We start from the raw sequence: 16,565 nt of genomic DNA on the forward strand, positions 1-16,565 counted from the left end.
GTCTTAGGGCCCTTGCCTGAGTCCTTGGACCCTGGGACTATCTCCAGGATTTGCTGCCTTTCAAGTCCTCCCTGGATCTCTCACGCCATCATCCTTTCCTTTCTGTACCCAAAGATGAGGACCCCAGCTGATCACCACTTGTCCATGAACTTGGAAGGCAGGGGAGCCTTAACCGGTGGGGTTGTCCATTCCCTAGTTCTGAAGAGACCCCAAACTCCCTCCTCTACCCAGAATGGAGGAAGGGTCCTGGGCAGGTCTTCCCCAGGGATCCTCAGCTTCAAATCAGGAAGTCCTGGGATGTGACCCAGGTCTCTCTTGCTGCTGTAGCTCCTTCCCTGGGCATCCCACTTGGAGCCTCCTCTGCTTCACAGCCCTTGCCTCAGGCCCGTCCAGAGGTCCCTGGCCACTTGTGGGCCTGCTGTGCTGGCAACAGCCTAGGAAAGGTAGGGGACCAGGTTTGCAGTCCTTGGTGAGGCTGGGCCTTGGGACAGTCTGGCCTAGCTCTGTTCTCTCCTTCTGGCCAGAGGTGTTGCAATCTGGCAGAAGAAAGGCCATGCAGCAGAACTTGTTCCCAAGGGGAGGCTGTGCCTCTGTGGAGCTCATTTCCTGAAAGTCTTCTGGGATCTGTGGACTCTTCATTTTCCCAGGGAAACATGTGTTTGAAAAGGCTCTTAGGAAGACAGGACCCCAGAGAGGGTGATGATGTCAAGGGGCGCCTTGTGGGGGGAGCCAAGGGAGACCGTGACCAGGAATGTGGGAGGGACACCCAAGACCCCGTAAGCCTTGTTCACTGACAGCTCTAGACTTCTAGGCAAGGGGCCCTGGTAGGCTTTGACAGGCAGCTTGCCTGCCCCTCAGTGTAGCTTCCTGAGGGCAGAGATCTTTTTTGCACTAAGATGTGTCAAAGTCCCTGCTCCTTTCCTTCACCCTCCCTGCCAACCATTCCCATGGGCTCTCTCATAGCCTGGTCTGCCCTTGTCATAGCAGTTTGAGTACTGGGTTGGGTGGGGTTGCCTCTCTATCTGGCCAGTCCTTCCACTCAACTAAATGCACGTGGCGGGCAGGAACTTTCTTTCTTGTACCCCAGAGCCTGACACAGTGCCCGGCACATAGTGGGGCCCAGACCAGTGCACGTGTCCAATGAGGCAAAAGTAAAGTCACCCTTTGTTTGCGTCCTGTATGAGGTCTCCTGGGAGGGGGTGTGAGTAAGACAATGGGGATTTAGCCACAGTGATCCATGCCTGGTCACTTTGGAGGAGAAAAGGGCAGGGGCTCTGAGACAATGGCATACATCTTGCTTCACACACATCTGCCATTGATGCTGTCTTGACATTTTCTTTCTGTTACTTTCTTAGACATGCCTGCCTCCTTTCTTTTTCCAGTGAGCTCCAGCAACCAGTCCCGGCTGGGAAATGAGTGGATTGGGAGAGGAAGAGGTGGGGTGGGAAGTCCAGAGGGGGTATGGGTTGGGCTGGGGAAGGTGGGAGGGGCTCCAGGGGCCACTGGGGGGGCCTCATGTAGAGATTGCGATCTTCTGAGATCTGGAGAGCCCGTTGGTCTCAGGGACTCCCTCTTCCTTGAGGCCGAGGTCCCTGCTGAGCAGCCAGAACTGGGAGCACCTGTGCAGAAGTAGGGGACCTAATGGGAGGACCAGCGCCAGCCATGCCAGGCCCAGGAGGATCCAGATGGCTGCCAAGCTCCGGTACACTGAGATGTAATGCTTGCTGGGGTCCGTGCCTGGCAGGGAAGGGGGACATGATATTTGCCAGGGGTCTGTGGGCACAGCTACCCCCTACCCCCCAGGTCCAGAGGGGTCCTGCTAGCCTCCTCATAACAAGGATCAGCAACAGAGGCTTCTGGGGAAAGGTGACAAGTTCCACACCAGCAGCTTTGCAGAATGCTGTGAAAATCCACAGCAGCCTCAGACATCACTCATCTCTTCCAAAATCCAGGGGCTGCCTGATCCTCAGTAGGAACCCCCATTGACATCTCCCTATCCCCCCAGTCCTGGTGTCTTTGACCCTGAGATACACGACTGTCTCGTTCTTACCAACAACGTAGTCCCCGAAGCCGATGGTGCTGAGAGTGATGAAGGCAAAGTAGAAACCCTCGCTGAAACTCCAGCCCTCCACGTGGCTGAAGACCATGGGTGGGAAGACGAGAATGACCAGAGTCCCCAGGGTCAGGAACAGAGCCAGGCCCAGGATCTGCAGTAGCTGGAGGGAGGAAGGGCGTCTGTCTCTGAGTCCACTTGGAAGGCCCGGGGACTGTATGGAGTGGGGGTATCTGGGGCGAATTTGGCAGTGGGGCTGGGTCATAGCTAGGTCCCTTTCCTGCCCTGCAGACCTTTGGGGTGGGGCTTAGATACCTGTGTGAACGATCTTGCTCAGCTTAGGGAAAGATTTGGTCAGGGGGACTGCATTAGGGGTCAAGTTAGAATTCGGAGATTCCTTTGGGCTGGGAGATCCACTTGTACTGAGGTGTCCCAGATTCTTCTGCGCCCTTGTCCTCCTAGTGTGCCTGGCCAATGGGGTGGGCACTGGGGGCACACTGGGTGGTCTGGGTCTGGTGTTTGTTTTCAACCACAGGAAAGGATCTGAAGCTCTGCAATGACCATAGAGATGCTCCATGTTGACCTGCTGTCAGCAGGAGGCACCCAGCTGTCAGCTCCTTCAGGATGTATGGCAGCTACAGAGAACTGCCTGGCTCAGGGACATGCCTTCCCAGGAAGTTCTGGTCTTTCAGCCTGCTGCAGGACAACTCGGATGCTGGCACATGTTGCAGAGCTCCTCGAAGGCAGGCCAAGTCTTTGCCCAGCCTGCATCGCATTGAAACTCTCCCTTTGACCTGTCCTTTTCTTCCACCGGTGCCTACCTAGTGCCTGCTTGCCACACCCCATCTCGGTGTCAGCCTCTGAAGGATCAACCTGCAACAGCTTCTGTCACAGCAAGGCCTCAGGAAGGGAGGGGTCCTACCTGGAAGCGTCTGGGCTGGTCCTCCCACCTCTCGAGGGTGGTCAGGTGGCCACGGAGCCCTGTGCCCAGGTGGTTGAGGAAGATCACGTTGAGTGGGATACCCACCAGGGCATAGAAGACACAGAAGACCTGGCCTGCCTCTGTGCTGGGTGCCAGATTCCCATATCCTGCAGGGGAGGAGGAGAGTGTAAATGTGGGGAAGAGAGAGTTCAGAACTGCCTCCCCCACAGACTCTAGCAGAGGGTGGTGGTCTTCTAACATCTCTGCAGGGAGGAGAGGAAGTTCCTCTGATCTCATGAACACTCTTCCCATTCTCTGCTAGAATGATCTCTATTTATAAGACTCCTGCTTTTCTTTCAAGGCTTCTCTGAAATGACATTGCCTCTAGGAAGCCCTCCTGACTGCCACCCTTTTCTTCCCTACTAGGTGTGATTCCCCACAGTGCTTTGTGTCATTCCTATCTAATTATCTACTTTGCCTTGTATTATTTTTTTTAATCCTTACCAGAGGATATGTTCACTGATTCTAAGAGAGGGGGAAGAAGAGAGAGAAACCTCCACCAGCTGCCTCCCGAACACACCCCAACTGAGGATTAAACCTGTAACCCAGGCCTATGCCCTGACTGGGATCAAACCTACAACCCCCTGGTGAATGGGATGATTCTCCAGCAGCTTGGGCCACCTGGCCAGGCATGTACTATTGTTTTTGGTGTGTTTATCTTATTCCTCTTCATGGGATTGGAAGCTCCTTGAGGGCTGAGTCTGGGTCTGATCCAAGTTTGTATGTGTCCTCCCACCCCTACTCCTTCCTCTGCCTCCTGTGTCACCAGGGCTCAAAGAAGGCGTTGGACTTAACTGGCCTTGATTAAATGGATGGGGGTTTCCTTGAGGGAGGCGGAGTGTTTTCTGGCTGAGGGGTGTAGCAGACGTTCTCGGTGCCCTGTCCCCTTGGAACCCCTGGGATATCACCCACAGCTCTGTGCACGGTTCCTGCACACACAGATGACTTCCTACCCCAGGTCCCTGCATCTCTCTGTACCTGACAGATTTTTCTGCTGCAGGAGTTCACTAGGTCTGTAGGCAGGTCCAAAATGTTAGAGAGGTAATACATCCAGGATTAGCTCTCAACCAGCCAGGGCAGGAGTTAGGAGATAAATACCCCTTGTTTTTCACCCCTCACAGGAACTGTTCAGAGGATGTGCTCTACCTAGCCTCTCCGAGGGTCCCCAGTGGGCAGGAGCCGAGGTGCCCTGCCCAGTAACCTGCTCACTGATGCAAACTTTATTGCTTTTTCTCTCTGTTTCACTTTCCCACTTCTCTACTGGTGCTTCATGGAACTGTCTCCTAGAAAAACCACATCCTTGTTTCAGCACCTGCTTCTGGGTAACCCAGACCTAGAGGGGGGAAGCCCTCCTTCACCCTGCCCGTTACCTATGGTGGTGACGACTGTGCCCGCAAAGAAGAAACTGCTGCCGAAGTCCCAGTTGCTGGGGTTGGTGGAGTTGCCTTTGGGGTTCACGCCCTTCACCCAGGCTTCCATGATGACCTACGGGATGGCAGGAAGAGGGTGCTGACTGCACCAGCTGTTGGCCAAGTTCTCAGCAGGTGCTTCTGTTGTCACCTCACTTAGTGATATTCTTAGTCTCATTTCCCTTTCATGGGAAAGGAAACTAAGGCTCACGGTGGCTCCTTGCCCAAGGTCACTGGATTCCAAATGCACTGTCTGTCCTCTGTCCAGGACTGACTGCAGCGTGGGCTGCATGCATGAGCTGGTGGGCGGGAATGGGTCTAAGGAAGCAGAAGATGCTTAAGGAATGGACCAGGTGGGAGAGGCTGCCTGAGGCCAACAGGGTGAGGTGCAAATGGGTTGTTATGGCAATGGGAAGATTTCAGGTTGGATGTTCCTGGAAGGGTTTAACTTGGGAACACAGGGTTTAGGGGCCATTGGGAAGGCAAGGGGCTGCCTTCCCATGGGGCCAAGGGTTCCTTGTGCTTCCAGTGAGCTGGTAGCCTGGCTCTTTGCTGCCCCCTAGTGAGCATCAGCCCAGGCCTACAAGAGAAATTCCATCAGAGGCCAGGGCAAAGGTCTCCTGTGTGTATGTTGCTGTGTTGCAGGTGAATGCATGCTTTATGTGTATGTTGAATGCTTTGTGTGTATGTGTGTTGAGTGTGTGTTTACAGAACCTGAACCCGTCCCTGTAGACTCAAGCCAAGTTCCTCTGCTCCTGGGCTCAGCCCTCTTGGACATGGGCAGGGCTCCCTCCCCATCTGCTCCCTGATCCAAAGGCAGGCAAGAGTCAGTGGGGAAGGGGGCAGCTCCGGCCTCAAGTTCCTGTGGGAACCATTTTCCCACTGAGCTCTGGCCAGGGTCGGGTAGTCCCCTTGGGCCAGGCCGGTTAGGGGTCCTGACACGGGCTGTCTGCTTCTTCTCACTTGGGCAGAATTGGCCTCTTCACATGTGGACTTTGGCCTCCCTCTCTTTCCCACACACCCAGACAGACCAGGATGGAACATTCTGGAACACACCCTATCCCTGGAGACCCTCCCCCTTGGGAGCCACACTTGCCTGGACCCCGACCGTTCCCCACCCCTGACGTTCTCCATCCCGCTGAGGAGGGGCCTCGATGTCACTGAGCATGCTGATTGGGGTGCCCCTCGTGGACCCTCCGCCCTTCTCTAAGAACGCATGGTGGGGAAAGCCAGACTCTGGTCCTGTGAACCTCGACCTCATTTCCTGATGGCGTCAGCCCTTCATACTGCCTGCAGTATTGTTTATGGCTTTTTCCCTTGTGATTTGAACAGTGATGTGTGTTCTGGAATCTCTTCCCAGAGTTCTGCTTTTCAGCTAGACGTCCCCGGGCAAGTGAGGTCCCTCCTCAGGGGCTGAGGACCTAGGGATGTCCTGGCTGCCCTGGGGAGGCCCCGGGTGGCTGGGGCTAGTCAGTGGCACCTCCCTCAGGGCCGCGGTCAAGCCTTCTTCTGCAGAGCTTCCCACCCAGCCAGCAGCCCTCCCACACCCTCTGGGTTTTGCCTCTGACCCGGGGCTGAGGGAGAAGGAAGGCCAAGGCTTCCAGGGCCTTTCCCTTATCCACACCCCATACCTCCCGGAGCCCTGAGCGTCTTCTGAATCTTTCTCAGTCCTGATACAGGTGCTGTGGCCCCAGCCCTGTATTGCTGGGGGGCAGGCGAGTGAACCCTGAGGCTGGGGGCCTTATTTTCTGGAAGAAAGGGCCGGGGCAGGTCTCTCACAGTCAACCCATCCTCTGGGCCAGCTGTTTCCCATCTCGAGTGGGCATCGGCATTCCTGACTCAGTGGGTCTGACATTTCTGACGAGCTCCCAGGTGGTTGGTGCTGAAGCAGCTGGTCTCGGGGGCCACACTCTGAGAACTGCTGCTCTGGGCTGCATGCTGCCCGGCACATTTGTGTGGTGAAGAGCAGCAGCCTGGGTGTGAGTTCTCTCAGCCTTGGCCAGCACACGCCACCCTCTGTGCCTCAGTTCCCACCTACAAACTCGAGATGGCGATAATGTAGGTGATTATGAGAAAACCCCTAAAACACTGGGCCTCAGGTGATGGATCATGACCAGTGTAGCCCCATCATGGTGACCCTGTTCTCCACTGTTTAATGCACATTGTAAATGCTCAACAAATACCAATGATCATTGTGATGACCCTGCACCTGGCTTGTTTTTTTGAGGTGAGTGTCGTCATTCACTCCGCCCCCTAGTCTTGAATGCATTTACCTTCCCCGACAACACTCAGGTTTTGCCTTGTTTCTTGGAGAGAGCCTTCTGGGGCCCCAAAGTTTGTGCAGGGAAGCAGGAGGGGTCCAGGCAAGGGGTGACCCGCCCTGCTATCAGAGGGAGTTTCCCATGGGCGTAGGGCTGGCGGAGCTCAGTCGCTCTGGCTGTGCTCACCAAGCCCAGCTCCAGGTGGAACCAGCCTGGGGACGGCCAATGTGGTGGCTCCTCTCGGCCTTTTTCTGTGTCTGCTACCCACAGCCATGCCCGAGTGTGGTCAGCACAGGGACGTGAGCTGGGGAGAGTGTGGAAGGAACAGCGGCCTGGGGTAGGGGGCAGGGAAGTGCAGGAGTGTGGGGGAAGGAAATTCGCACAGCATGGAAATGCTGAAGCTCAGTTCACATTTATGCAGCAAGAGGCCAGTTAGAAAGTGCTTTTAATCTGCTGTTGAATGTCAGTAGCACAGATATGATTATTATCTCCACCTTCTCAGTGAGGAAATTTGGGGCCAATGTCACCGCATTCCAGTTTTAGACCTGGCCCTAAGTCTCCCTTGGTTCTGTTCCCACACCCTCTGCTTCCAAACAGGGCTTTGGTCCTGGATTGTAGCTCTGGACCTGCCACCCGAACCCCCATTCTACCCACCATCCCACAGCAGCGCACTCCCCTTCACCTGCACAAACTGCTCCAGGGCCTGCTGGTCCAGGCAGGTGTAGTTCTCCAGGAAGCGCAGCTTCTCAAACTGAAACTGATCCCTGGACTGAGCCTCCGCCTGCTTCTCCAGCAGCTGGAAGACCATGGCTCCGAGCAGCAGGTAGCAGATGTAGGCTAGCAGCAGGGGCAGCACCCGGCTGCCCCAGCAGTGGCAGAGCCCAGTGTGGGGCATGGTGTGGCCAGGACTCTGCCAGGTCTGTGGGGCTGGCTTTGGGAGGAGAAGCGGGAAGTGCGTGGAGGACCTGCAGCAGCCTCCTGCCTGCCTTGCCCTCCTCTGCACAGGTGGCTGGGAGTCTGTTTGAACAGTGCAGCTCAGCTTGGATGCACTAAGTGCCGTGAGTGCAAACAGGCTGCCACCCCCCACCCAGCCTTTATTTTCCATACAGAGCAGCAAATGGAATGGACCCCTCGAATAGACCTACTGGTTCCTCCTGAAGTCATCGTGTCTCGTCACCCTCTGCCTCCAAGCTGGATGGATGTTTCCAGGCCAAACCTGATGCTCTCACTCTGCGCAGGCCTGAATGGCCCCCTCGGCAGCCCTCAGCTTCTTACCCATGATGGCTCCAAGCCCCCAAGCTTAGGAGCTGGGAAGAAATCAGACTGGGTGTGAATAGACCTTGTCCTCAGTTGCCTTGGCTACAAAATGGGACAGGACAATTGACCTGCCTATTGGGGGAATTGAGGATGAGTAAACTGGGTAACAAATCAGGGCAAAGCAAATAGACAAATGACACTCTCAATGAGGAAGAGTTTAAGGGTTGGAGCTCCTAACAAATTGGATGCATTTGCTTCAGAGCTTTTGCTGATAGTTTTCCTTGCTTGAAATCCTTTAGCTGATTCCCTTCAGAGGATACTGTGTTGGTGAGACATATGTGTGAATAGAAAAGAGGTTAAAAGCATATGCTGGCTCTGAGTGGGTGTGATTGAAGGTCTTTTCTTCTCTTTCTCTATTTTGCTTATGTATGTATGTATTTGTAATAATTTTATTGAGATATGATTTACATGCCACACCATACATTTAGAGTATACAATTGAATGGTTTTTAGCACATTTTTAGAGTTGTGCAACCATCCCTACAATCAGTTTGAGAATGGTTTCATCACCTCGAGGGGAAACCCTGGACTCTTTAGCTATCAGCTCCCCTCCCCACAGCCTGTCCTGCCAGCCTCTGGCAGCCGTTGGTCTGCGCCTGCCACCCTGGGCTTGTCTGTTCTGGACATTTCATACAAATGTGACTGTTCAGTATGTGGCCTTTAGTGTCTGGCTTCTTCTGTTAGCTTAATGTTTTTAGGGCTCATCCATACTGTAGTATGTCAGTACTTGATTCTTCTTTATGGCTAAATGTGTTTCATTGTATGAATATGCCAACATTTTATTTATCCATTTCAGTTGATAGATGTTTGGGTTGTTTCTACTTTTTGTGTGCAAGTTGTTGTGCACACACATGTTTTCAAATCCTTTGGATATGTGCCTAGGAATGGAATTGCTGGGTCACACGGTTACTCTATGCTAAATGTTCTGAGGACCCACCAGACCATTTTCCAAAGTGGCTGTACCACTTTACATTCCCACCAGCAGTGTGTGAGGGTTCCAGGAGCTCTGCTTGTGTTTTCTGATGTTTTCTGTAGTGAGCTCTGGCAGAAGACACTAAGTAGCCTGCCCAATATCCTTTCTTTCCTTCCTGGCGAACATGTCACTTTGTACGTGTCAGGCAATGGAACATGACTGGTCCCACCCATCACAATAATCCTGCTCCCTGCTGTCCCCAGGAGCAGCCCTGGGAGGAGGTTTGTGTGTGAGCAGTGTGTGAGTCACGACCAATAAGGGAGTGGGGCAAATGGGGCCGAGGAGGCACCATCGTGCCGTCCCACCTTCACCTGGTTCCTGAGGAGCCCAGGTGGGTCCAGCACACCCAGTTAGACCCAGGTGGAGGCGGGGGAGCTGGGCTCTCATATTCCCACACTGGCCATCTGGCATTTCTGGCTCTGTGCATTTGCAGGCAATATGTCCCCAGTAGCTTGTGAACAGTCCACTGGAGAGGCCCAGGTGCAGGCCAGGCCATTGGAAGCAAGAACACCTCAAGTGGGGGAGAGGGGCTCAGAAATGGGGAGGGGGTTAAAGGATCGACACCTACTTTCCAAGCTCCCTTGCTGCTGGGGTGGCCATGTGACCCAATTCTGACCAATTAGATCTGGGCAGAGTAGGCCAAGGAGGTTCTCTCCTGACAAAGGGTTCAGCCTCAGTGGCCCTCTTCCTGTCTTTTCTGAATGCGCAGATGACTGCACCTGCTGAGTGAACTTGTGTCCTCAAGGGAAAGGTCAAGAACGATGCAAAGATGCTCAGCTGATTCATGCACACACCTGTCTCTAGCTCTCTATTCATGTTAGAAACATAAAGCCTATTTGTTTAAGCCACTGTTAGGTATTCTATTACTTTCCAATGGTTACACGAGGTTTTGTGTTTTGAATTGTTCAAGGCTTATTTGAGTTGGAAGGAATAGGACCACTCTCACGAAATCTCAAGTAATTGAAGTAATTTGTGGTGGGAAGCCAGGAGCAGCCAGGGTTCTGGAGGAACCAGGTCTGCCTCCTCACTCCTCACTCTCCACTGGGAATGTGCCTGCCCCTCCCCTCAGGGGAGCCCCTTCCCCTCATCCTGGAGGGTGTGTTTCTGGTCAGCACCAGCTCCCAGGGGCTTCTTCTCTCAGCATTTCTTGGCTCAAATGCTCTAGGAGGCAGTGTGTCTGAGAGCCCCCTTTCACAGGGGCCACATCAGGCTGAGGATTGGCTGTCCTTGGGTCAGTCCCCACCCTCAGCTGATTAGCCCCAGTCAGCTGACACCCCACGTACAGGTGCCACTTGGAAGGAACTATGGGGAGTCACACACTGTGGCAAGCACATCCGGGACAAGTAACTATGGTTCTGGAATGGGAGTGGGGAGGAGGAAGGGGGTGGGGAGGGAAAGAGAGGGAGAGGGAAGCAGGTATGCCTTACAGAAAATAAAAACAAGGGGGGATTTTTGCTCTTTTCAGGTACAGGAATGACCAAGAGAGTGATAGTGACATAGGGTTCTTCTGCTCCAAAGCCAAAACCAGAATGACCACAAATACAGGCTAGCCATGGAGGCTGTGCATAAGGACTATCCCGAGGCAGTAACAAGTGGGGTCCTTCGCAACACCTCACCCATTCTGTAGTTTGGTGGGGTCCTGTCTGGGGTGGCAGCTGCCTTCTTTGCAATCCTGCCGATTCTGCATTCCGTGAGGTCCCCTGGGATCTGCAGCCACCCAGCACAAAGCCCTCCGCACACCCACAGCTTTCCCAGACAGCACTGAGCTGGGATGTGGCCTATTCTTGGAGGCAGATGAAAGCCACGGAGCCATAAACCTCACCCTGGACTAGTGTTTCCTTGTGTTTTGGAGAAATGGGACAACAGAGTGCTGGCTGTCATCTTGTCACTACAGACTCATTAATTTCTGGTTTTAAGCAAAAGTTGTAGTTAGAACTGCAAGGCTGTGTGATAATCAAATCCTATTTTATTGCACTGGAGGAGTTCAGTACGTGAAGAATTCTCTTGTGTGCCGTTTAGGAAGCTTATCGGTTGAAGTTTGGGGATCTCAGGAAGGTCTTAGCAACCTCTGTAGCCTGAGTATCCTCAACAGGTCTGGACACCGTTCACAGGTGATGGTGGTTGTTCCCAGGTGGAAGGAAGTGAAGGGCGAGAGAATGCATTCTCTGCATGGGAGAACGTGGTGGGCCGGAGGGACGTCAGTGAGGTGCTGGGGAGGAGGGAGGGCTGGATCAGCCGTCACTGAAGCCCTCCCTCACTCAGGCCCTGGGCAGGGAGAGGTACCAGGCTTGCTGTGGGCACGGCACAGCACTGCATGCATTTATGGACGGCAATAGTGTTCCCTTATCTGCAGTTTCGCTTTCCATGGTTTTAGTTATCTATGGTCAGCTGCAGTCTTAAAATATTAATGAAAAATTCCAGAAATAAACAAATCATAACTCTTAAATTGCATGCCATTCTGAGTAGTGTGATGAAATCTTATGCTCCTGCTCCATCCCATCCAGGACATGAGCCACCCCTTTGTCCAGCGGCTCCACGCTGCACATGCTCCCACCCATTCCTCACTTAGTAGGCTGTTGGTTGCCGGATTGGCTGTCACAGTGTTGCAGTGCTTGTGTTCAAGTCACCCTTATTTCACTTCATGATGGCCCCAAAGCACAACAGTAGCGATGCTGGCAATTTGGATGTTTCAAAGAGAAGCCATAAAGTGCTTCCTTTGAGTGAAAAGGTGAGTATGTACAGGAAAACACACACACACACACACACACACACACACACACACACACTTCAGTACTATCGTGGTTTCAGGCATCCACTGGGAGTCTTAGAACGTATCCCTGTCAGATAAGGGGGAACTACAGTCCCTGTTGAGAACCTACTACGTGCTGGCAAAATCAGCCAGACTGTGGCTTCCTCCCACCTTTCCCGGCTGCTTTTCATCTCTCTGCTCTCTCTGGGTGCACCCCTCCCTTCCTCCTCTCACACTCAGGTTCTTGCAGACACCCACAGACCAGCAGGGCTGGAGCTAAGGACAGAGTCTTCCCCAGGAGCACTTCCTGCTCAGTGGGGAACTTCTGAAAACCCAAGGCCACAGAGCCAAAGGGTGGCAACACCATGGTGGGTTTGGTGGGTGGGGTTCAACATGAGAGGTTCTCAAAGCACTCTGCCCACGTAGAGGGAGCCCCCTTTCTCTGTCTCCCTCCCTTTACTCATTTAGTGAGGCCCGCTGATCGAGGCCTTGTGTGTGCTGGGACGTGCCTCAGCTTCTGGTTGGCTGTGGCCTCACGTGCTCAGGTTTAGGAGCAGGGCTGCAAGACTGCTGGGGCCTCCTCTACCCTGCAAACGTTCCAGCTCCTTGCCCGACACCTCCCCAACAGGGGCCCCACTCCACTGTGAGCAGCCGACGGACATAGGTCATGATTTATAATCCTTTTCAGGGAATTATTGCCACTAATGGGCAAAGCCAATTTGTGCTTCCCAAGGAGGGGAGGGCAAAATCAATTAATGGACAGTACCATGGCCAGGCCTGATGGCAGAGTGTGGCCTGACATCCGGCCGCGATAAGGAACTTTCTGAGGCTGAACTAATAAGGAGATTGGAGGAAAAAGAAGAAAAACAAACCCCCCAGATCAATTTCATGTACAATGGGCAGAGAATGCAGAGTAAACAGAGCAGCTGGGCCTGGACTCTTTCCATCTGGGTGAGTCCTGAGATAAGGAAAGGACAGGCTGCCTCCCCACCATCCAACATCGGCATTCACTTATGGAGCCACTCAATAGGCACATATCCGCACAAATGAAAAAGGGCACGTTCCAAACCGGAACCCAGGGGAGAAGATAAGGCCCACCTGCCCCAGTGCGTCCCCTGCAGGGAAAGCCCAAGGGGAGAGAAGGAGCCCTGGTTCAAGATGCTGCTGCCCTGGCAGAGCCAAGCTAACAGATGGCACCATGGGCTGACAGTGACACGGGCTGCCTGTGGTTGTCTGGGCTGGGGAGGTCTCACCACAGCACAGGGTGTGGAGCGTGTCCTGTGTGGAGGCAGCGGTGCAGGTGCAGGTTTGTGCGGGCCTTTGTCTGCCCTCGTGGCCAGAGAGTGTGATGTCAGGGGAGGTCTGGCCCCACTGTGCGACCAGCAGAGAGGATGGGGAAAGTTGAGGGGTGATTGGAGGGAAAGGCTCAAGACAAACAGACAGAGAGGCAAACAAACAGACAAAGCTTTATTTATTTTGCTCAGAAATTTTTTTTTAGCAGCAAGACTCCTCTCTCACGTGAGACCTTCCCTGGAGCCCCAGTGTGTAGCACAAGGCAGGGCCCTGGTTGAAGGTGGGAGGGCTCTTGTTTTCACCAGCCCAGAGAGCTTGATTATAAGAGCCCCACATGGTTCTGAAATAAACACCCTTGCCTAAACTGGACTTACCTCAGAGCAGACCCCGAGGCAAAGTTTGGATGGGAGTAGTTCATCTGGGAAGAGATCCCAGGAAAAGATGCCTCTAAGAGAATGGGGAAGAGAGACAGGGGCCAGTGCACGGTGTGTAATGGAGCAGGTGACGGCTGCGGGCACCCGGGGCTCAGCTCCCACTGAGGACCTCTGGGAGACTGTGAGGCTGTCCCTCAGGGCGGCAAGGATCTGGCCACTCCTGCCCCTCATTGGGTGAGGACTGCTCCAGGGGAGGTTACCTGTTGAACCACGAGCTGCCCTGCACACGGGCTGCCCAGGGTGCTCCTGTGGCCGAGAGAATCTTCAGGAAGAGACACACAGGTGCTTGGGACAGGAAGCCATTGGTACGAATGAGACTGTCCACAAAAGCTGCACATGAACTCCAGGTGGGCTGGGGGACATGGGCAGGGCACTGCCAATGTCTGTCGCAGGCTCTTAGTTGGCTACTCCTTTTTCTGAGTTGTTGTGGTTTGTAACTCCCACAGGGAAATAGCTCAGCTGTGCAACCTAGTGAAGGAGTTGACCAGCTTGGGAGCACAACAAGAATGAGGGGACCATGCCTCCTTCCCTTGGTGGCTACTACATTTGAGGAAGGCAAAGGGATTGTTCAGGAATTCACTGGACATTCCATATTAAAGCAGCCCCTTAAGTCTCCTTACCTCTACAAACTGTGGAAAAGACCCAGAAGCAAGAGAGTTTGGAGCTAAAGCAGCAATAAGCCCAAGAAGACATGGACCAGGATGTGGATGAGGGGTGTTGACCAAGACAGACTTCATCTCAGCCCCAGGGAAGAGCAGAGCCTCCCCAGGGCCTGAGAGAGAGAATGAACAGGGGACTGAGATCAGAGAAAAGGCCATGGCTGCTCCTGGGTATGTGGAGTCCTGGTACATATTTTTTGTCTATATAAGCAATTTGATTAAAAAATGTCCCAAATTCATGAGTCCATGTGAGGTATAGTGATTTGTTGGTGAACATTCAGAATATATGGTAGGAGAGTGATACTCATGGATTTGTTTGTTGCCTAATCACAAACATGTAAAGGTTCTTTGTCCTATGTCTGTGAGGGTCACTCAGAGTGGCACACTGGCACCACCCTGGTGGCCCAATCTTGAGCAATGCCATGAAAGGAACGATCAGTCAGCAGGAGTGATCGGCTCATGGGGCTGTCCTCCTGGAACCAGGGACTGACAAAGGAACTCCAGGACAATCCCATAGACATGAACCCTGGAGCACCTCGGAGCATCTGGTCAACCCCATGCAGGAGCCGAAGAGCACCCTGCAGGGCGAAAAGAAAACTGAGGCCCACAAGGGGCCTTGTCTGGGCTGGGGGTGGCCCACAGGTCTGGCATTGCTGGCCATGATGGCATCAGAGGGAGACTCGGAAACTTTCTAGTAAGGCACTTCAAAGTTCATGGCCCTCTGAGGCATGGTTGAGGGGATCTCCTTGCCTGGCTTTAAGGCCACTAATGAAAAAGCAAACCCAAAAGATGTTTACTTGAAGAGAAGATGATAACAGTATCTCACACCTGGGACCAGAGGGGGAATGAAGCTGGTCTGGGGAAGAGCTGCCTTTTTGAGACAAGGAGTTCAGTGGACAGAGAGGGTGGACCTAACCAGCTCTCTGCCTGCTCTTGGCTCTGAGTTCCCCTTCAGTGTGCACAAAACTGGCTCAGCCCTGCTGGCTGGCACGTGGCCATGGAGATCCCTAAAAAGGGGTGCTGCCTCTTCCTTTGCTGTGAGAGAAGCACCCAGGGCCATATCCAGAGGCCACTTTTCACACAGGAGAGAGAGCCTGTATTAAAGGAAATGCTATTCCTCCTCCCACGTTTTACACATACATTTTCAACTTTCAACACTCACCACTGACTTTCCTATACCTCCTCTGTCTTAAAGCCCAGGCAGCCCCTGGAAACACATCATGGAAGACTTTCCTCCCCCATATTCTTAGATGACTCAAATCCCCCATAGATCCCCTCTTTTCCACGCTCCACGTTCCCGTTCAACTGCTCAGCCTGATCTCCTCTCACGCCCCCCGACCTGCTATCCTAGTCCCAAGACTTTTTCTCTTTTGCCTTCCTCTCCACACTTGCCTGGCTCTCACACCCTTGCCCACTTTGCCAGTGAACCTAGGCCCATCCTATCCCACCCCACTCCTTAGCTCAGATTCTCTTGTTTATTTCTTTATTGTCTATGTCCCTAATTAGAATCTAAGTTCCAGGAGAGCTGGTGCTTTCTCTGTCTTGGTTACCTCCAACTCCTTAGAACTCAGGACAGTGGGAGGCATATCCTGTTGAAAGAATGTCTAGATCAATGACTCATGTTGACAATGAAGGAATTACAACAGACATCTTTCTGCCTATATTTTAAATACATATGCACCGCATTTTAAAAAATGTCCCTGTCTACTTTATCTGTCATCTCTGTCATTCACAGGTCTGTTTCTATTTGTATCGCTTGGTTTCTCTCCTCATTATGGGCCTACTTTCCTACTTCTTTGCATGCCTGGTAATTTTTAAATTGGATATCAGATATTGTGAATTCTGCACTGTTGGGTGCTGGATATTTTGTATTCTTTTAAATATTTTCAAGTTTTGTTCTGAGACTCAGTGGAGTTACTTGGAAACTTACTGGAAACAGTGTGACTCTTCTGAGGCTTGCTTTTCAAACTTTGTTAGGCAGGGCCAGAGCAGCCTTTCATCTGGGGCTCACATGGACCCATTTCTGAGGCAACACCCTTCTGAACTTGGTATTCAACGACCCTTTTGTGAGGAGATTTCTCTGCTTGGCTGCTGGAAACTCGAACTGTTCCCAGCCCTGTGTTATCTATCTCCTTCTTTCTGCTAGTTCTTTCTCCAGTCTTGGGTGATTTTCTCACACTTATTCATTGGTCAGCAGTTAGCTGAAGACTCAGGAGTACCCTCTGCAGATCCCCAGAGAGCGCCCTCCACCTCACCTCACCACCTCCATCTCTATCTCTTTCTCTCTGCAGCTGACTCATCTCTGGTACTCTGCCTTGCAAATTTAAGCCACCTTGGCCTCCCCAGACTGCCCCCTCCATTTCCTAAATTCAAGGAAACCACTAGGAGATGCCCCCTGGCGCCCCCTTCTTGAACGGCAGCCTGAACACTGCAGAT

At 53.0% G+C, this 16,565-nt stretch overlaps 2 protein-coding genes across 2 annotated transcripts in view; both read right to left on the reverse strand.

The window, feature by feature from the left end:
• Positions 1-1,489: 1,489 nt before the first annotated feature.
• KCNK16 (potassium two pore domain channel subfamily K member 16) lies at positions 1,490-7,600 on the reverse strand. The gene is made up of 5 exons (XM_045843917.1): positions 7,388-7,600; positions 4,406-4,520; positions 2,976-3,142; positions 2,051-2,216; positions 1,490-1,737 (listed from the first exon to the last, which is right to left on the reverse strand). The coding sequence occupies exons 1-5, from the start codon at positions 7,598-7,600 to the stop codon at positions 1,514-1,516; spliced, it is 885 nt and encodes a 294-aa protein (XP_045699873.1). The 3' UTR covers positions 1,490-1,513.
• Positions 7,601-14,497: 6,897 nt separating this feature from the next.
• KIF6 (kinesin family member 6) overlaps positions 14,498-16,565 on the reverse strand; it is a 417,010-nt gene continuing 414,942 nt past the window's right edge. Inside the window, exon 23 of the mRNA XM_045842819.1 lies at positions 14,498-14,707. Within this exon, the coding sequence (XP_045698775.1) occupies positions 14,498-14,707 (210 nt within the window). The remainder of the gene's footprint in view (positions 14,708-16,565) is intronic.

Source organism: Phyllostomus hastatus, unplaced genomic scaffold, assembly GCF_019186645.2.
Source record: "Phyllostomus hastatus isolate PE091 unplaced genomic scaffold, TTU_PhHast_1.1 phas_contig_40, whole genome shotgun sequence".
Taxonomy (NCBI): domain Eukaryota; kingdom Metazoa; phylum Chordata; class Mammalia; order Chiroptera; family Phyllostomidae; genus Phyllostomus; species Phyllostomus hastatus.